This window comes from Rana temporaria, chromosome 1 (assembly GCF_905171775.1).
Source record: "Rana temporaria chromosome 1, aRanTem1.1, whole genome shotgun sequence".
NCBI classification, from domain to species: Eukaryota; Metazoa; Chordata; class Amphibia; order Anura; family Ranidae; genus Rana; species Rana temporaria.
In genome coordinates this window covers 150,972,425-150,994,766 of record NC_053489.1, presented here as the reverse complement: position 1 = coordinate 150,994,766, position 22,342 = coordinate 150,972,425, and the positions used below count along the sequence as shown (strand labels likewise).

The 22,342-nt window shown below is 44.1% G+C and overlaps 1 protein-coding gene across 1 annotated transcript in view; it reads right to left on the bottom strand.

Annotated features, from left to right (window-relative positions):
• Window positions 1–22,067, bottom strand: part of LOC120932073 (zinc finger protein 474-like) — a 55,975-nt gene extending 33,908 nt beyond the window's left edge. The window contains exons 1-2 of the mRNA XM_040344187.1: window positions 21,959–22,067; window positions 2,322–3,468 (exon numbers count right to left, since the gene is read on the bottom strand). Coding sequence (XP_040200121.1) covers window positions 2,322–3,287 — 966 coding nt within the window. The 5' untranslated portion in view covers window positions 3,288–3,468; window positions 21,959–22,067. The remainder of the gene's footprint in view (window positions 1–2,321; window positions 3,469–21,958) is intronic.
• Window positions 22,068–22,342: the final 275 nt, after the last annotated feature.

The window sequence follows — 22,342 nt, the reverse complement described above, 5'->3', positions numbered from 1 at the left end:
CGCACTGGGGCGGGAGATGCGGTGGTGGTGAAGCGGCGATATTTTTAGCGGTGCTTTACCGCTAATTTCACTGCGCTATTCGGGCACTAGCGGGGTGGTTTTACCCCCAATAGCGGCCGAGAAAGGGGAAAAAACATCCGCAATGCGTCTCTGCAGAGGCGCATTGCCAGCGGTATAGCTGCAGTGTCCCATTAATTTTAATGGGCAGAGCAGTGAAGGAGCAGTATACACTCCGCTCCTTCACCGCTACAAAGATGCGGCTAGCAGGATTTTGTTTTTCGTCCTGCCAGCGCACCGCTCCAGCGTGAAAGCCCTTTGGGCTTTCACACTGGAGAAACAGTAGCTGCTGTTTCAGGTCGGTTTGCAGGCGCTATTTTTAGCGCAATAGCGCCTGCAAACCTCCCCAGTGTGAAGGGTGTCTCAGACAAAAAAACATATTCAAGCTATCTCTGAAAGGTGAGGCCTATGCAGTTTTTTTCTAGCATAAAGCTGCATCCTCTCCTTTCATTAGTTGAACTGTAAGGCCCCATACACACGATAGAATCCACCCGCTGAAAAATCCCAGCAAATGGGTTTCAGCGGATAGATCCTATGGTGTGTACACTCCAGCGGATCTGTTTCCGCGGATATTTCTCCCCTGGGATGGATTCCAGCAGATCGAATATTTGCTGACATGCTAAACAAATCTATCTGCTGGAATCCATCCCAACGGATGGATCCGCTGGTCTGTATAGACTCACCGGATCCATCCGTCCGAAGGGATCCCCCAAATGCGTCGTAATGATTAGACGCATGCGTGGAATTCCTTATATGACAGCGTCGCGCACGTCGCCGCGTCATAATCGCGGCGACGGCGCGACACGTCATCGCCAGAGGATTTCGGCGCGGATTTCAATGCGATGGTGAGTACACTCCATCGCATAGAAATCCGCTGAAATCCTCGAGAGGATTTATCCGCGGAAACGGTCCGCTGGACCGTATTCGCGGATAAATCCTCTCGTGTGTATGGGGCCTAAGACATTTCCACAATAGAAATCATTTATCTAAAGTAACAGACAGGCCTGTTAACACTGGGCTTAGTATATGCTGGAAATCTTTCTGATACAATTTCCCTGTTTAATGAGATCTTCCTTTGTGTTTCAGTTGACCTACACAAAGCATATGGAAAGTTATGGCATTGTCTATCAAACTTTGCATGAGATTTGAGATCTGAGGTTAGGAAAAGACATTCAAGAAAAGTCAAAACGGGGCGTACTGCATTGATCACTTCCATTTTAAAAACAGAGTATAACTTCTGACAATGTTTGGGAGCCTTAACAAGTGCACCATAAATGCCTGCTCTTTAAAGCGGGGGTTCACCCTTAGAGGGCACTTTTCCCCCTTAGATTCCTGCTCGTTTTTACTAGGGGAATCAGCTATTTACTTTAAAATATGTGCAGTACTTACCCGTTTACGAGATGCATCCTCTCCGTCGCTTCCGGGTATGGGCTTCGGGAATGGGCGTTCCTTCTTGATTGACAGGCTTCCGAGAGGCTTCCGACGGTCGCATCCATCGCGTCACGATTTTCCGAAAGAAGCCGAACGTCGGTGCGCAGGCGCAGTATAGAGCCGCACCGACGTTCGGCTTCTTTCGGCTACGAGTGACGCGATGGATGCGACCGTCGGAAGCCTCTCGGAAGACTGTCAATCAAGAAGGAACGCCCGCTCCCGAAGACCCATACCCGGAAGCGACGGAAGAAGATGCAGCTCGAAAACGGGTAAGTACTGCTCATATTTTAATACAAATAGCCGATTCCCCTAGACCGAACGAGCAGGAAGCTAAGGGGAGAAATTTTTTTTTTTTACAAATGGGTGAACTCCCGCTTTAAGTAATTGTAAAGATAACATTATAGTCTCAAGCCAGTGTCTGCTTTTCAGTATGACTACAAACAGAAAAATAATGCTTATATAATTATCTGACGTGAAAGTGAGACAAAAAAAAAAGACTAGATTTACAGCTTTGCATTTCTCTTTTCATGTGATTTTATCATATTTTTAAATGTGTGCTGAGGCACGTTAGTATTAATCCCACAACCACTACTGAAGAAGTTACAGATCATTTTTCTATAAATTGTGGGTCTTTAAGAATAAATATGCATCTTGTCAAAACATCGAACCTAATTTTTTAAACTTTACTTACAAATGTATACCTACCACTATGTAATAGCGGTTGAGACTATTCTGTTTAGTTTACTATACATTTCTAACAGTATTCCAAATGAGGTTTTAGACAATTTTATATTTTTTATCTACTGCAAAGAGAATTTAAATGAACTCTTTACCTTATTGTTTTTTAATTCTGCATCTTCGCGTTTTAGCTTTGCTGTGTTACTGAGCATGTCTGGGCTCCTGACACTGGAATCTAAAGGTTTAACCTTGCAACTTCTTTGGTGGACTTGAAGTCGGTCACTTGCAAAAGTTCTACCACAGTTTGGACAGGGCAGCAACTGATCCTTAAAGCTCTGCCGAGCTGCTTCATTTTGTTCTTTTTGGCTGACCCCTTTAGAAAAAGCCACCTGAGGTTTCTGAGGAACGGGTCTCTTTTGTCCTTTAGGTAACCTATCATTTTCTATTTTCCATTTCTCAAGGCATTTTGGTTCATGGATTGGGAGAGATTTGGTGCCAAACTCCCTTCCGCAGATGTAACAAACTAATGTTTTTGGTTTTGTTGGATTGTCAGGAATCTTAGTATCAGAAAAGCCACTGGCTGTATTAGATGCTGTCAATGAACTGGTATGCATTACAGTCTTATTAACTGTGGAATGGGCAGAACCTAAATTATTGTCTTTTGGTTTACAGCCTTTCTGGTGCACAAGAAGTCTGTCAGGAAGAAAGGTACGACCACAGTTCCCACATGGTAAAAGTTGTGCTTGAGAGCTTTGCCAAGCGGCTTCATTCTCATCATTAGAGGAGCTATGTGCAGCCGCCTGAGGTTTCACTGGGGCTGGTCTTCTGAGATGCTTGGGCAGATTTTGATTCTCCATATGCCATTTTTCTAAGCATTTGGGTTCATGTATGGCAATAGATTTTGAACCAAATTCTCTTCCACAGATGTAACACACTTTAAAACCCTGTCTTCGAGGAGGGATGACTGGTCGGTTGGCCTGACTTTGTGACATGCTTCCTGCAGATGATCTTTTTACTAATATAGCGGTTTCTGGCCTGATAGCTTTACGTGATGATACTGAATTGGCACGCTTTGCATCTATTCCTTGAATGGTTTTAGATATGTCTTTGCTACTGGTCATCAGGGAAGATGTTTTGAGCTTACGTGTCTTGAAAAGCTTCTTTATAAAACAAATGTATTTTTTGCATTTTATTTGATATATTGAAATTATTTTTCCTTTATGGTGTTACTTCTTTTGTTCAGTTTACGTGTTTTCTGTCAATGGCCAAATTTCTTCAACGTCCAGTTTTTTATTTTTCTGCCTGAAAAATACAAAAAAAAATCAACACTGATAATATAATAGCAGCCTTTATTTTAGATGTATGTCAACTCCTTTAAATATGAATTACTTTGTAAATATCTTATAGGCAATGTGTACTCAGGCACCAAAAGCAAAAAAAAAACATCCAGTGCTATGAATACAGGCTCAGTGCAATGAAAGCTGTAAATGCATGCTGCATCCCCACTGTTTAAAGTAGCACAGTGCAATGTGGTGCCTGATGAATACACACATTTCTTTTAAATCAAAAATATTGAACAAGTTCAAACTATTTTCCAATGCACAGACATTGTATTTGAATAAAACAACATGCACAGTGTACAATCCTCCTAGCATTCACCAGAACCATCCTATCCTTAAACTTGATAAGTTTACAACAAACTGATATGTACAGATTAATAGTGTTCATCTGGTGCTATCCAACATTAGCCCATTATCGACCTCCCGCAGGGCACTGCAACAACCTGGACATCACCAATTCCCTGGGACTCAGTCCAGGGGTATCTAGCCATGGTGCCCATATCCTTTCGAATCTGCCAGGACTGCCCCTATGGTGGTATATATTTTTTTCCATAACCAAGGTATTTCCCATATGCGTAATCTAGGAGGCAGAATACACACATTTCTAACAAGCCAACTGACTTAATACTCCCTGTTTTTGTCTTTTATTGAAGGGCACAGAGTTCAGTGACAATTGGGTCATACTGCGATCTACAGGAGTATGTGGACACTACGACATGGAAAGCAGTGACCAGCCTGGTATAACCCACTCACAGCATGTCTCAATCAAGATTTTTTTTTTGCACCTATCCAGATCAATGTATCCTCCGCAACAGCTGTAACCAAACCCCACTGGATGATAGCTGGACTTGCCTGAAACATGACCATTGGGCATGGAGCACCACATTGTGGCACTTTCCAGACCTTTGTGTACTATGTTAGTTAGCCACCATCTGTGCTTCCTGATCCAGAACCATGGCACAGCCTCTTGTTTGTATGACCCTGTCTTTAGACTCACTTTGTGAGTGGGCCATGTGGACCAAGCACTTAAAGCTTATTTATTAGAACCATTGAGTACTGAGGTACTGAGTGCTGCATCACTAGGTGGAGTGCTCTTGTTGCCACCATTCAGGGTGAGGTAGCACCTTAATGACATGCTCCAAACCACAGGCGGCAAAGAATTCCTTGCTACCATCTACAGTGACTTTGACGCCTCCTGCTATCCTGCTTTGTGCCTATCTAAGTTTTTACCAAGGATTATGAGCTTGGTGTATCTGATTGCAGAGCAACATGTTAGATCCCAAACACACGACAAGCAATCCTGATGTATCAATTTCCTAGCTTATAGTGCTTCCTTTCAAGGACCTAAAACTGACAGCCTAAAATACTGTCCCCTGCTAAAGTGGCTGTATTACTTGGAGTCATCCTTAGCTCCATTGTGTCTGGCAGTGGCACCCTTCTCAGAGGATTTCACTACAGTAATGCATGATTTCATGGCCCAAATGGCAGCTTTGATTGCTGACTCTGACCACAGAATACGTACATGTACTACACACTTTCCCCTGGTGAATCAATATCTGACTTGCCTGCAGCCTTAGTAGCCTCTGTGCTTTCTGCTGTGGAGGCTGTATCTCACGAAGAATCTCAAAAATCTTTGCTGGATGATGGTGCCCCTGAGTAGTTGCGAGCAGCTGCCTAAGGCTAGCCATATGTAACGGTCACCACCGTTTACGACCTTCCATCAACCCACGACAGCTTATCGACACTCCACAATCAGGCAACTGAACACGACCCATAAGAATTCCCCCCAGACACGAGACACACAGCTCTGTGTTCTGGTTTCAACAACTTTAATGGCTAGCTCTCAAGTTTATATACAGTTTAAGCATGAAAGGAACAATCAAACTCTCCACCCACATCTCACACCCTGGGGGGGCTTCAATACACCTTCAGATGGCTAATTGCTAAACATTCTAGACATGTCGGCGCCGGGCTATAATTATCATGATCTAATCACTCCACCTGAGAAGTCACATTCCTTCATTAACAGAATTCAAACAAAACACCATCACACAATGAATTCCCCTCAAACCATATCGTTAGACAGACGTTCTGTCTCCGCATACAGCTTGACAAGTTCCATTCCACACACAAAACAGTATTTAGCATACATACTTAGAGATCCTGGACCAGACTCAATTAGCATGTCAACAGTCTACACAGAGAGATGAGTCATAGAATAAACCAACACTTTGCAATATGAGCTATCAGTAATGTCCCCTGTCCTGTAATTTAGGATATAATTTCTCAGTCACCCTATGGCCCTATCGGACATAAGGTGACCCTAGACATAAGACTCCTTGGTGACGCCGGTACAGGAGTACCCCTCATCCTTCCAAAGTCTCTGTTTGTCCCGGGTCATTTCGTTACACCATACATTATACAATTTTCTTGTACAATTTTCCTTTTCCCCTTATTATACCATCTCAATTTGTACCCTTATCTTATTTTTCCATAGGACTTTATTGCCATTACCTGTTATCCTTCCCATGTATATGGATTAAGGTCATTCAGGTTGGCTATCGTTGAGGCAGATCTACCTATCTGCTCACTCGTGTCTGGCCCATTATACTGTGTGTACAGCTCAGTGTTTAAACATATCCCTGGACTAGGTTCTTTGTGTATTGCTTACCAGCAACTGACTGCCATATCATCATATGCAATTTTGCTTTTTATGTTTATGGTAAGCCTCTCTTCTTATTTGTTACCTTAATTCCCTGGTTTTGGGTTTATATGGAATTGTGTGACTTTATATTGACACACTGGAAATCGCTATTCATGTTTATAATACTATTTACAGATACTACTCCCCTAACTGGTTGAAATAATATTCCTTTGTGAATTACAACCAACGCTAGGCTAACAAGAGACCGTTCGTTGATTACCACCAACGCGGGGTACCCCTTGTAAGTTATATATATATATATAGACTAACTTTTTAAGTCCCACTGTCAATGTTGGATACTCCAATACCTATTTTTTCATGCTGTATCACATACCTCCAATATAAGAGTCTCCATAGGTCTATGATACCCTATTTTTCCTTTCTTTTTCTTCTTTTTTCCTTTTTCTTCTGTTCTCGTTCTCTCCTTTTCTTTTTTTTTTTCCTTTTCTGATTTTCCCCCCTTCTTCTTTCCTTCTTTCTTCTTGTGGAATTCCTCCCCCCTTATCCTGAGAGCCCTATGGAATGCCGTTCTGCTGCTCTGTCACATATTGTTGTATTAAGACAGTATGCATATAATTTGCTCTATTTCGTTGTGTATCATGCAACTTGTGTTGCATTCTGTATATTTCTGTGTATTTTTGATGTAATACATTTTTTATTGTTTTTTCTATCTTTTTAATAATTTTTGTACATATACCTGTAGACTGATGTTGTTTCTTGTATATGTCTTATTAGAATGAGATATCTATGCTCCTGAGGAAGCGCTAACCCCAAAAGCATGCAACATGTTGAGCAAGCCCTCCTGTTCCTTTGGATAACCACCCGGTCACTCGTGATATAACTTACCTTATGATTATGCTTTTCATTTAAGCTCTCTATGTTAAGAATCATACAATGAATGTGAACCCTGTGTGTGAAACCAGTTGTTAATTCAATATCACTCGTGATTTTATATCGATAACTGTTTTTATGATATTTCTGTATCAACAATAAATTTGTGTGCCTTTAAAGCCCAACCCACTAGTCCTTAGTTCAACTCTACATTATCGGGGCGGTGGCACACTGAACACTGGTGCATCCGTAGTATCACCCTACGATTGTTGCACATTAAATTAGGCCTTTTTCTCTCATGAATTTTCCTTTAGAGTTACCAAAACCATATAATATGAGGTCAAAACTAAACACTTTCCATTTGTATGCAATAAGGCAAGCCCTTGCACTACATAGTTGAAGGTAAATCTAAAGGAAATAGAATAAGAAAATTGTATAATTTATGACCATCTTAAGACTACTAAAACTTGTCTAATGCCTTGCAACTCACAGATATAGAGACAGGGAAACTTCTGATAAACTGTTCACACCTTCCAAATGTTTTGCAGTCCAATACTCATTTCGAATTCGGCCATACACGGTTCGAATTTCGAAAGAATTTTCTTTCGAAAATCGTATCAAAGAATTTTCGTACGAATTTCGCACCGTTAGTGGGCTGCAGCAACAGGCAGTTTTCGTGCAGCAAACAAATTTTAGAAATACGACATTGGAAATTTTTGGAAAAACAAATGATTTTCTGATCAATGATGGGAGAATCGTGCGAGAAATGTAATAGAAAAAAAATGCGCATGTGCAAGAAAAGAATATTCCCAGAGAGAAAAGAATATTCCCGGAGAGAAACGAATATTCCCAGCAACATGAAGGTTTGGTCGGCAGAATTTCGAAAATCAATGGTGGCATCATCGGATCACAAAAAAAAAAACTTTCTGATTTTGAAAAGAAAATTTGTTCGAAATTCGACCGTGTATGGCCTGCTTTAGTGAGCACTTCTCCTTTGCTGAGATAATCCATCCACCTCACAGGTGCGGCTTGAGTGGGTAAATGCTCACTTTCAATGGCGTCTGGCACTTTGGAGAGTTGTTCTCTTCATGAATGAATCCCGGTTTTCACTGTACCGGGCAGATGGCAGACAGCGTGTATGGCGTTGTGTGGGTGAGTGGTTTGCTGATGTCAACGTTGTGGATTGAGTTACCCATGGTGGTGGTGGGGTTATGATATGGGCAGGCATATGCTATAGACAACAAACACAGGTGCATTTTATTGATGGCATTTTTAATGCATAGAGATACTGTGACGAGATCCTGAGGCCCATTGTTGTGCCATTCATCCACAACCATCACCTCAAGTTGCAGCATTATAATACATAGCCCCATGTTTCAAGGATCTGTACACAATTCCTGGAAGCTAAAAACATCCCAGTTCTTGCATGGCCAGCATACTCACTGGACATGTCACCCATTGAGCATGTTTGAGATGCTCTTGATTGGCGTGTACGACAGCGTGTTCTAGTTCCTGCCAATATCCAGCAACTTCGCACAGCTATTGAAGAGGAGTGGACCAACATTCCACAGGCCACAATCAACAACCTAATCAACTATTTGGAAGGGGATGTGCTGCACTGCATGAGGCAAATGGTGGTCACCCCAGATATTAACTTGTTTTCGGACCCCCTATACAGTAAAACTGCACATTTTAGAGTGGCCTTTTATTGTGGCCAGCCTAAGGCACACCTGTGCAAAAATCATGCTGTTTAATCAGCATCTTTATATGCCACACCTGTGAGGTGGATGGATTATCTTAGCAAATGAGAAGTGCTCACTAAGGCTAGCATCACAATGCTGCGAATTAAAAATCGCAGAAAAAATCGTGATTTTACCGCGATTTCGCAGCTGCATTTCTGCAGCGAATTTGCCACGATTCGTGGCCGCAATTTCAGGGAATGCCAGTCTATAGAGCTGAATTCGCATCGCACACGTCTCAAACTCGCACAGGACCCTTTTTTCCCGCAGCTTATATTCGCAATGCATTGATGTGAACGGCACTAATGGAAAACAATGTTATTTTAATGACTTGCGAATTTGAGCAATCGCAATGGCTCAAATTCGCAAAAGAATTTGCAGCAGTGTGAACCTAGCCTAACACAGATTTAGGCCTCGTACACAGGGTACGAAAATCAGAAGGGAAAAGCCTGAAGATGGGCTGTCTGCGGATTTTTGGATCATTAGTACGCTGCATTTGACAGCCGATTTGATTTTTACATCAGACAAAAACTGAATGTGCAGGCTACAGAACTTTTGTCTTATGTGAACTCAACATCTGATTTTCGGATACTTAGTACAGAAATCCGTCACACAAAAGTCAAAAGTACAACCACGCTTGCTCGGAATCAAGTAGCGAGTTGGAAGAGTTCGGTCTTGTAAACTACAGCTCGTAATCTAGAATTAACATTTGTGATGAAGCAAATTATGAAATGTCAAAATTCTCATCTTCTTTAATGGGATAATAATGAAGCTGCTTTGCTGGTGATATTGATGAAGTTATGCCAAACGTATTTTAAAAAGCATTTGTTTTGTAAGATCTGAAAACCGCGAATCAACGCTCACAAAACTGCTACTAACACGAAAGGGGCCCAAAGGGTGGCTCTTGAGAAATGAACTTCCTCTTTATACACTCATAGTACGTTGGTTCACTACGTTTGTGTTTACCAAACAACAATTTGCGAATAGTTAGTATGCTAGACAAAATCCTGCACACGCCCTTGTGACAAAAATCAGATGCACGGTCGTCCAACGATCACACCGTGTGTACAAGGCTTTAGACAGATTTGTGAACAATATTTGAGAGAAATAGGCCTTTTGTGTACATAGAAAAAGTTGTAGATCTTTAAGGTCAGCTCATGATAAATAGGGGCAAACACAAAAGTGTTGTGTATATAATTGTGCTCAGTGTAGATCCGTGAATGCTTTTTGCAAGTTGCCTTCTGGTCTTCAAAATCATATTCTCTACATTTTACCAGGTGGATGCTCAGGTCTCATCTGATGCCAGCTTTGGGAGTAAAGTCCTTCAGACAGATGTTTTAGCTGCTAGCAGCCTGCAATCTTCTGTTGTTTTAGAGTGGGCCTGTTAGCTTTTTCTTTTCTCCATTGGACTGCTTTTGGACATCCCAATTGTCTCTGAATCCTGTGCTGCTCGATGAACAAGTTTTTGGTACTCAACATAAAAAAATAAATATTGGAATTCATTGAGGGACACAAACCCTTACCCCTTGTATTTATGTTCTTTTTCTTGGTACTGCTTTGTTCCCAAAACCTAGGCATACTAGGAGTGGAAGGGGTTATACCAGGCAGTGCCCAAATCCTCCTATAGGGGGCAGTATAACCCAAATACAGTGGAACCTCGGATTACGAGCATAATCCGTTCCAGGAGAATGCTCGTAATCCAAAGTACTCGCATATCAAAGCGAGTTTACCCATTGAAGTCAATGGAAACGAAAATAATTTGTTCCACATTGACTTCAATGGCATGCAATACCGCATGCGGTATGAGGTGGGGGGGGGCGCGGAAATGGCCGGAAAGGTTCCAGAGCCTTTGCAAGATTTCCCCAAGTCAGCCGAGCTGTCCTTGGGCCTTTCTGTGCATTTCCAAACGGCGCCAATCGGCTGCGAACGTCACCGTTCGGCTCCGCTCAGCTCTGGTGCCCCCACCTTAGGCCAAACGCGGAACTGCACACCACTTTTGGCCTGAATCCTGCTCGCTAACTGAGTTTGGATTTTTCTAAATACAGTGCTTGTATTGCGAAACGCTCGTTAATCGCTTTACTCGCAATCCGAGGTTCCACTGTATCTCAGAATCCTTTGTTCCTCAAGAGCTCTATTAAAAATATTTTACAGTACAAAAATCCAGTTTTCCTGTTCTGTGGCTGGGCAGATCTTGGTAGTAGTTTAACTGTTTGTTGCGTGCAAATTGTAAATGAATATTCGTCAGCAGGATTCTTCATGCTGAGAGAACATTAAGGCCTGTGTTGGTGGGCTCCTGCATGCTTCAAACAGGATTTACACTTTCATGCAAGTGTAGCACCCTACTAGTTATACTACAAGGTTAGGTAGAATGTAGGTAAATGTAGTTTATTTTAGGCCCGGCTGTAGTCAGTGGATCTGGCTTCAATTAATTTGGTCTGTTTTGGGTTCTGCAGCTACAGCTTTGCCTGTCTCTTCCTGTCTTTCAAGAATGTGCTGGAACATACTGGATGGAGAGGGGTAGAGCCCAAGCTGGTCATGTATACAGCTTTAGATAAATCCTTGTCAGGAGAGTGACCGGCAGGGCCCTGAAGGGTGTATATAAGGTCTGGAGCCTCAAGCAGCGGGGTCCTATGCTAGAGATTGACCCAGCCTGGAAGTGCTGTTAAACGTTCCAAGGTCTTTGACCAGCTGCAGGACAATTCTTAGTGGTTCTGGCTCAGGGAAGAGCTAAAGAATCATCTACAAGCTGCAGGAACAGTTGGAGAAAAGTTGGAGAAAAGTCTTGGAAGGATTTGGAGGCTCACAGTACAGTGTTGGTTGATACTAAAAGTAGTCATCTATGTATGCAGTGGCACAGTGAGTAAAGGCCAGAGAGAAATCCTGGGAAGAGATGGTTGCAATTGTGCTCTTTTTTGTTGGAGATACTCTTCCAGATTCTGTAGCTAGGCCTATTTCCACTGTGGGCTCCCCGAGTGCTGAATTGTTCACGTTTTCTACATTGAAAGCCTTTTTCTTCAGAAGTTAACTGTTTGAAAGATAGTGTCCTTAACCAAGTTTGCATTAGTTCTGGGTATACCAAGACTCACCCTAATCCGTATTCCAGTTCTATAAACAATAAAAACCACAAGACACTATTGGCCTGCTCACTGTGTGCAAGACGTAGGCCTCGTACACACGGCCCAGTTTCTCTGCAAATACCAGCGAGAAGCTTGCTGGGTTTTTTTTTTTTGCAGAGGAAACCGGTCGTGTGTACACTTTTGAACGAGGAAACCGCCGAGGATCTCGTCGGGCCAAAAAGAAAGCATGTCTTCTTTTTCCTCGACGGCAATGGGAAAATTTGGCTCGCCGAGATCCTCGGCAGCTTCACAAGGAACTCGACGAGCAAAACGATGTGTTTCGCCCGTCAAGTTCCTCGGACGTGTGTACGAGGCTTCAGAGGAACACTGCGAATCTGTCTGAAAATGTGACTGGCTACTTTGCACACATTTGGGATCAGAACCTGGGTTAATTAGCGGGACCAGTCCGAGGTCTGCACTTCACAAGTCTATGGGAGTCGATGGCAGTGACATCATTCCTTAATGATCTTCCCCTAGACCAGAGCACTGTCACATGAGAGTGGGTTATATAATCAGATTTGAGCATCAGGGATCTGTACATTCCATTAACGTGTGGTAAATATTTTTTTTTTTAAAACTGAACATTACTACAATGCACAGCAACACATGTACTGCAGTGCATTGTGGTGTAATTCAATTTCACTGTCACCCCAAAGCCAATGTACCCACACTGCAGTGCATCGCAACACACATGGATCTATTTTTGCATCTTCTCCCCCACTCCCCTGCTATCTGGGCCCCCCACTGTGTGCCCATTTCCCCCACAGCACTACCAGCTTTCCTCCTCTCCCGCCAACAGCTGCTGTGGGCACAAAAGGGGATGTTTTGGATGGAGAGCTGGGAGGGGTTCAGTAAATATCTATTATTTACCAGTCCCTTCCTTTCTTGAATGAACACATTAAGTGATTGGTACCAAGCTCCAGGCTTGAAACTAGGGACTGGGGGGGGGGGGGATGTGCACCAGGTGCTGCATTAAGAGAGGTGCTGCTGGGGGGTGTCAGCATCCAGGAGAAGGCAGAGAAAGCTGGGACAGTGTGGCCACATCTACAGCACAGCCTGCCATGGTGACACCGGGGCACCGTGATCCTGGACATGGAGAAAAAGAGTGGGGACCATGACTGGTAGGTGCTGGCTCCTTTCCAACCAATCACTCATTCCTGTTATGGACAGCAGAGATCAGTCACTAGTTAAGATGCCAGCGTGCCAGCTCCTAACAACCAATGCAAGAACAGATGTAAAAACAGACCGTTTGTATGTTTACGTCTGTTTATATCCGCTTCCCTAATGGACACAGATGTAAACGTAAGATCATCAATTTACATTAATTTACCCATCAACAGATGGATAAAAAATGGACAGACGGAATGCCCGTGCATAAAGACCCTTGGGTAAGTATTCTTTATTTGATTCCTAAACTTTACCAGCAGTTAACACTTGCAGTGTGGGAGGGCATTTTGCCTAATTCCCAGAGTTCAGCCAGAAAGCATTGCTAGTCTTTTGTATTTTCCATTCAAACTTCAAATATAGATGGTGGAAAATCATGGAAGCAATTTGTGCATTCTGCTGACTTGGTTATTTTGGTTTATATAATATTGGTTTTCAGAGTGAAATAGCTCATAATCTCAAAAGCCTTAATTTCAAGCAATGTATATCTGTGAAATAATTATAAAGGATAAAAAAGGTAACCGCACTAGAATACACCAAAATTAGAATGGTGGAACATTTACTATGCTCAGCTCAAAAAGCTAACACAACAATAAGTCTAAAATACAGTAGATTGGAAATCACAATCAAATGGCAAAAAATTTGTATTCTAATACTTGTGTTAACGGTTTGTGAATTGAGCCTGTTATCACATAATAATTAATGATAAATGATTATCATCAGTATCATAATAACAATAACTAGAAAAGATACAATTTCTGGGGAAATTGTGCGGCGTGGTCTTGCCTCCACCAATACTCCTGACTGGAGACGGTGCCCCTGGAGATGTAAATGTGATCCAACAGTGTGTTGAGCCAGTTCGGTCCATTGCCCCATCAAAAACTGCTCCATTAAAAACTACCCCATCAAAACTGCACCATCCTATTTGCCCCATCAAAAACTGGTTGCTATGGAGGGTTGCTATGGACTGATTGCTATGGACTGGTTGCTATGGACTGGTTGCTATGGACTGGTTGCTATGGAGTGGTTGCTATGGAGTGGTTGCTACGGAGTGGTTGCTACGGAGTGGTTGCTAGAGACTGGTTGCTAGAGACTGGTTGCTATGGACGGTTGCTATGGTCGGGTTCCTATGGACGGTTGCTATGGACCGGTTGCTATGGACCGGTTGCTATGGATGGGTTGCTATGGAGTGGTTGCTATGGACTGGTTGCTATGGACTGGTTGCTATGGACGGTTGCTATGGACTGGTTGCTATGGACTGGTTGCTATGGACCGGTTGCTATGGAGGGTTGCTATGGACTGGTTTCTATGGACTGATGGCTATGGACGGGTTGCTATGGACTGGTTGCTATGGACAGTTGATATGGACTGGTTGCTATGGACTGGTTGCTATGGACTGGTTGCTATGGACTGGTTGCTATGGACTGGATTGATTGCTATGGACTGGTTGCTATGGACTGGTTGCTATGGACTGGTTGGTATTGACGGTTGCTCTGGATTGGTTGCTATGGACTGGTTGCTATGGACTGGTTGCTATAGACGGTTGCTATGGAGTGGTTGCTATGGAGTGGTTGCTATGGAGTGGTTGCTATGGAGTGGTTGCTATGGAATGGTTGCTATGGACAGTTGCTATGGAGTGGTTGCTATGGAGTGGTTGCTAGAGACTGGTTGCTATGGACGGTTGCTATGGACTGGTTGCTATGGAGGGTTGCTATGGTCTGGTTGCTATGGACGGGTTCCTATGGACGGTTGCTATGGACTGGTTGCTATGGACGGTTGCTATGGACCGGTTGCTATGGACCGGTTGCTATGGATGGGTTGCTATGGAGTGGTTGCTATGGACTGGTTGCTATGGACTGGTTTCTATGGACGGTTGCTATGGACTGGTTGCTATGGACTGGTTGCTATGGACGGTTGCTATGGACTGGTTGCTATGGACTGGTTGCTATGGACTGGTTGCTATGGACAGTTGCTATGGACTGGTTGCTATGGACAGTTGCTATGGACTGGTTGCTATGGACTGGTTGCTATGGACTGGTTGCTATGGATTGATTGCTATGGACTGGTTGCTATGGACTGGTTGGTATTGACGGTTGCTCTGGATTGGTTGCTATGGACTGGTTGCTATAGACGGTTGCTATGGACTGGTTGCTATGGACTGGTTGCTAAAAACTATGAATCGTACAGCGAATATCTTTATATTTTACGAATCACAAGACCCAGACCTACATTTTGATGTATAGTATGTCTCTGAAATAATAAAATTGAAGGCACAGTCGCAGTTTACAAATTCCAAAGATGATTTTAGTTTTCTAAACTTTGACCTCCATTGACTTCCATTGAAAAAATGGATGGCGTAGGTTTCAAACAAATTATCATATTGTGAAAACGGTTTGATCAATCACTTAGCCGTGAACACGTGTGGAGGCAGCAGGGATAGCTGAACGATTTGATATAAGATTTGTGTAGGTCGGCTTGAAAATGAGGGTGTGGTCGCAGTTTGCAAATCATGTAATGATTTTTCATTTTTAGAAATCCCACACTCTACCGCTCCCCATTCATTCCTATGGGAAAATTTTGCCGCAAAAATTACAATATTTCGCGAACGATTCGGCGAAATTTTCCACACAGTAATAGCCCACCGATCGGGAACAATCCGCACGATTCGATATATTACTCGTCTATGTAGTGTAAAAACTGTGGGAGGAGTTAGGGGGGCAAATTTGGCTATAAGAATAATAATAATATATATGTGAGATAACAATAAGTGCTCTTGCTATGCAAGACCACTTAAAGCGGGGGTTCACCCTTAGAGGGCACTTTTCCCCCTTCGCTTCCTGCTCGTTATTACTAGGGGAATCGGCAATTTATTTTAAAATAGGTGCAGTACTTACCCGTTTACGAGACGCATCCTCTCCGTCGCTTCCGGGTATGGGCTTCGGGAATGGGCGGTCCTTCTTGATTGACAGGTTTCCGAGAGGCTTCCGACGGTCGCATCCATCGCGTCACGATTTTCCGAAAGAAGCCGAACGTCGGTGCGCAGGCGCAGTATAGAGCCGCACCGACGTTCGGCTTCTTTCGGCTACGAGTGACGCGACGGATGCGACCGTCGGAAGCCTCTCGGAAGAATGTCAATCAAGAAGGAACGCCCGCTCCCGAAGACCCATACCCGGAAGCGACGGAAGAAGATACAGCTCGAAAACGGGTAAGTACTGCACCTATTTTAATATAAATAGCCGATTCCCCTAGACCGAACGAGCAGGAAGCTAAGGGGAGATTTTTTTTTTTTTTTTAAATGGGTGAACTCCCGCTTTAATAATACTGGCCCAGATTCAAGAAGCACTTGTGCCCGCGCAACCATAGGTTACGCAGCGCAAGTGCTTACTTGCTCCGGTGTAACGAGTGCTCCTGATTCAGGAACCTCGTTACACCGACTGCAGGCTAAAATCTGCGCGGCAAAAGGCTCTTATGTCTCGCAGATTTTAGGCTGCATTCTTGCGGGGGCCGCTAGGGGGCGCTCCCATTGTGTATCAGCGTGTAGTATGCAAATTGCATACTACCACTGATTCACAAGCTTGCGCGGGCCCCGCGCAAGCCAGGTACGGAGTTTCCGTACGGCTACTTTTAGCGCAAGGCTGCCCCTTCTAATAGTAGGGGCAGCCAATGCTAAAGTATAGCCGGCCTTCCCGCGCCGTGAAATTTGAATTTCACGGCGTTTGCGTAAGTGAAACGTGAATGGCGCTGGACACCATTCACTTAGAAGCAAATGACGTCCTTGCGACGTCATTTGCCGCAATGCACGTCAGGAAAGTTTCCCGACGGAGCATGCGCTGTACGCTCGGGGCGGAAGCGTCACCATGCTCTCTGTCGGCTTTTGCTCAATATTACTTTCTCATGCCTCGTACACACGACCACACGACAACGTTTTTTCCCGACGTGATTCCTCTCCAGCCTGACTTGCATACACACGTTCATGCAAAAAACCGTCCGACCAAAGCGTGGTGATGTACAACACGTTCGATGGGACTATAAAGGGGAAGTTCCTTTCAAATAGCGCCACCCTTTGGGCTGCTTTTGGGCTGCATACTTGATTCTGAGCATGCACGTTTTTTTACCCCCGGAAAAGCATACACACTATCGTTTTTCGCAACGAGAAAAAGACTGACGAGAAAAAAGAGAGCTGGTTTAAATTCTTTTGCAGTCAGTTTTTTCGTTGAGAAAACTATTAGGGAGCATACACACAACCTGTTTTCACGACCAATATAAAAAAGGGCAGTTTTCTCGTCGTGAAAACCGGTCGTGTGTACAAGGCATTAAACCACTGCCACTATCCAGAAGTACAGGAAGATCAAGTTCTGAAGGATTTTTTTTTTAACAGAACTGCAGGGAGCTGAGGAGATCACAAGGTGGTGCTGATTCATGCACCTCTCCTCCCTCCTGAAGACCTGGTCACACAGCCCCAAACTGGGCAGCACACCACAGTCGGCACCCAACCCTGAGCATCACCGTTCTCCAGATGAGTCTACCCCCAGATACCTCCGCTACACACAGCCCTTCTAAAACAAAGTGAATCTTCAATTTGCAAAGTAAATGTTAGTAAATTGTAAAACGCTAGGCTGAATATAGAAGCAAGGGAAATTAACCACTTGCCGACGGCTGGCCGTCATATGACGTCCTGGCAGTGGCGGCCCGTCCATAGGGACGCACGGGCGCCGCCCCCCCTGCCACAGTCACAAAAAAAAAAAAACGGGCCCTTTAAGAACTTTTATGGCTGAGGGGAACTGCCTATCAAAGCCAGCGGCTCTGATAGGCTTTTCTCCGGCTCTCAGCTGTCTATACTCTGAGCGCAGGCAATCTGCGCTCATTGTATAAGACAAACGGCCGTTTCAGCCAATCAGGTTCCCGGATTCTGGTTATCAGGAACCTGATTGGCTGAAGCTTCACCACAGCGGCAGAAGACATCGAGGGAGCACATGGAATCCTCAGGTAAGTGCTTTTTACAGGGAAAGGGGCACAGTGACATCATGGGGCACAGTGGTGACAAAGGGCACAGAGGTGACAATTGGCACAGTGGCATCATGGGGCACAGTGGTGACAAAGGGCACAGAGGTGACAATGGGCACAGTGGCATCATGGGGCACAGTGGTGACAAAGGGCACAGAGGTGACAATGGGCACAGTGGCATCATGGGGCACAGTGGTGACAATGGGCACAGTGGCATCATGGGGCACAGTGGTGACAATGGGCACAGTGGCATCATGGGGCACAGTGGTGACAATGGGCACAGTGGCATCATGGGGCACACAGTGGTGACAATGGGCACAGTGGCATCATGGGGCACAGTGGTGACAATTAAAGGGCACAGTGGTGACAATTGGCACAGTGGCAACAGTTGAGGGGCACAGTGGCTGCGTTTGATGGCATGGCACAGTGGTGACAATTGATGGCACAGTGACTGCGTTTGATGGTATGGCACAGTGGTGACAATTGATGGCACAGTGGCTGCGTTTGATGGCATGGCACAGTGGTGACAATTGATGGCACAGTTGCTGTGTTGCATGGCACAGCGGTGACAATTGATGGCACAGTGGTTGCGTTTGATGGCATGGCACAGTGGTGACAATTGATGGCACAGTGGCTGCGTTTGATGGCATGGCACAGTGGTGACAATTGATGGCACAGTGGCTGCGTTTGATGGCATGGCACAGTGGTGACAATTGATGGCACAGTGGCTGCGTTTGATGGCATGGCACAGTGGTGACAATTGATGGCACAGTTGCTGTTTGATGGCATGGCACAGTGGTGACAATTGATGGCACAGTGGCTGCATTTGGTGGCATGGCACAGTGGCTGCGTTTGATGGCACAGTGGCTGCATGTGATGGGCACAGTGAGGCTGCAATTTTTTTTTTTTCGTTTGCGCCCCCCAAAAATTTTGAGCACCAGCCGCCACTGCGTCCTGGGCTTTGAGTGGGGATATCTAAAAAATGCCCGCAGCTACAGGCATCATTCAGACATCAGCTTTTTCAGCCGGAGATTTCCTACACCGTAAGGCTCCATTCACATCTATGCGACAGCGGCGTACGCGGCGTATTTTGCCGCGAGTGTGTATCTTTTTTTTTTTTTCAGATTCTTCCCATTGCTGTCAATGGGTGAACGCCAATGTCCGGGACTTTTTTTCAGGCGACAGGCGTTCGGCGTCTATGAGATGTGAACCATCTCCATAGACAGCAATGGGAATTCTCCCCTCTAGCGGCAGAAGCGTCCGGCGTCGGGCGTTTTGTCGCATAGATGTGAATGGAGCCTAAGAATGATCATAGCGGCTGTCCCCCCCTCCTGCCGCTCTCCGGTGCTTCTACCGACTTACTGATGCGATCGGTGAGTTGGAGAACGGATCCGCTGGCCCCAGATGTTTACCATAGAGATTTCCGGTGGACCAGATGCTCGTCCGAGTCTCTATGATCGTCGGAGGTCGGGCGCAATGTTATGATATCACTCCTGGCCTCTGCATTCAAACAAACAGCGTCTCTTCGACTGGGAAGCCAAGATCGTGTTTTTATTATTATTTCAGGTTTCCCAGCCTAGAGGTGAGATGTGGGGTCTTATTGACCCGATATCTCACTGTAAAGAGGATCGATCATGCCATATTCCTATTACAAGGGATGTTTACATTTCTTGAAATAGGAATAAAAGTGGAATAAAAGTAATAAAAAAAAAATGTATTTAAAAAAAAGTGTCAAACTAAAAAATTGAAACAAAAATTAACAATATCATTTTTTTTTTTAAAGTGCCCCTGTCCCCGCGTGCTGGCACGCATAAACGAACGCATACGTAAGTCCCGCCCACATATAAAAACAGTGTTCAAACCACACATGTGAGGTGTCGCTGCGAACGTTAGAGCAAGAGCAATAATTCTAGCCCTAGACCTCCTCTGTAACTCAAAACGTGTAACCAGTTACAAAATGTAAAACGTCGCCTATGGGGATTTTTAAGTACCGAAGTTTGGCACCATTCCACGAGCGTGTGCAATTTTGAAACGTGACATGTTAGGTATCTATTTACTTGGCGTAACTTCATCTTTCGCATTATACAAAAAATAAGGCAAACTTTACTGTTTTTCACGTTTTAAAAATTGATGCGCAAATACTGTGCAAGATAAAAAGTTGCAATGACTGCCATTGTATTCTCTAGGGTCTCTGCAAAAAAAAAAAAAAATGTATAATGTTTGGGGGGTTCTATGTAATTTCCTAGCAAAAAAAATATGATTTTTTACATGTAGGAGGGAAATGGCCTGTTGGCAAATGCTTAAAATATAAAGGATTTTTGCTAGTACATGATTGTTTTGTGTTAGGCCCCTTTCACACTGGGGCGTTTTTTGAGCGTTATTCGAGCGAAGCCTCATCTGCAATCCCAATGTCCTGGTAAAGCCCCGCTAAGACTCTAAGGCCCCTTTCACACTGGGGCATTTTTCAAGCATTTTTCAGGCGCTTTGGCGTTAAAAAAAAAGCCTGTAATGCGCCTGAAAGAAGCCTCATCTGCAATCCCAATGTGAAAGCCTGAGTGCTTTCAGAGCAGGTTCACACAGCCAGTGTCCGAAAAACACTGGTAAAGCACCGCTAAGACCCCTTTCACACTGGGGCAGTTTTCAGGTGCTTTGGTGTTAAAAAAAGCTCCCTCAATGGGAAGAAGCACTTTAGGAGCGGTGTATTCAACGCTTCTAAAGTGCTGCAAAGAAGCTGCTTTCAGGACTTTTTTTGATGCCCTGCCAGCGCAGCGCCTCAGTGTGAAAGCACTCAGACTTTCACATTGGGATTGCAGATGCAGCTTCTTTCATGTGCTTTACAGGCATTTTTTTTAACGCTAAGACCCCTTTCACACTGGATAGTTTTTCGGGAATTTTTCAGGCGCTTTAGTGTGAAAGCACTCTGGCTTTCACATTCGGATTGCAGATGCAGCTTCTTTCAGGCGCGTTACAGGCGCATTTTTTAACGCTAAAGCGCCTGAAAAATGCCCCAGTGTGAAAGGGGTCTTACGTTTAAGGGCGTTTTTGCAATGCCTCAGTGTGAAAGGTTAAGGCGTTTTTACAGCGCTTTCAATTCATTTCAATGGAGAGGGGCATTTTTGGAGCGCTTTTTTCAGCGCCCTAAAGCTGCTCCAAAGATGCTGCTTGCAGGACTTTTCTCAACGCCCCGCCAGTGCCATGCCTCAGTGTGAAAGGGTAAGGCGTTTTTACAGCGCTTTCAATTCATTTTAATGGAGAGGGGCGTTTTTGGAGCGCTTTTTTCAGCGCCCTAAAGCTGCTCCAAAGATGCTGCTTGCAGGACTTTTCTCAACGCCCCGCCAGTGAAGTGCCTCAGTGTGAAAGGGTAAGGCGTTTTTACAGCGCTTTCAATTCATTTCAATGGAGAGGGGCGATTTTGGAGCGTTTTTTTCAGCGCCCAAAAGCTGCTCCAAAGATGCTTTTTTCACTCAGTGTGAAAGGGTCCATTGAGATGCATGGAGAGCGTTTTATGAGCTTTCTAATAGCGATATTTTTAACGCTAAAACGTTGTAAAAACACTTCAGTGTGAAAGGGGTCTAAAAGTGAACAAAGCTTCACCTTATTTACCAACCTTGGTTTTTGCCAAGTGAATAGTCTCTACTTCTTTAGTAAGTCAATGCCATTATATACCTACAAACCTATCGAGCCTATTTACTACAAATGACTATTTACAAATAAAAGAAAGTATATAACATTCTTTAGTATAAAAACAAAATCATTTAATCAGGCCATCAAGCCAGTTTCTAGCATACCTATAAAAAGGAGAGTGAGAGACATGATATTTAGGGACAGTGTATGAGGACAGCTGAGACTGGACTTGTCACCCTGATAAACAGATTATTACCAGAATTTCCTCACCTGTTCAGCATATAATATTGGTAATCCCATGAACTCTTTCACTCAGCGTTGATGTTCTCTCCTTCTTTGCTGCAGAGGAATGCTGGCGTCCACTTGTTGCTATAGTAACTATAATGCTGCTGCTATCTCTGAGTATCTAAGCAACGTGTCAACAAACCTGATGAAACCATGGCCTTGTGAAAAGGCCAGCAAGCTGCTAAGCAAATAATGACACTTAGCCTGTGCAAAATAGAAACAGCAGTAATACAATTCACTAACAATGTACTTGCGCACTGTATATCAATTAAAGTATTAGTATTACAGTGTTTAAGAACATCACATATGGATATAGCTGGAGGAAATAAATGGCTCATGTGACCTTACAGGTCTCAAATCAGCTCTCAC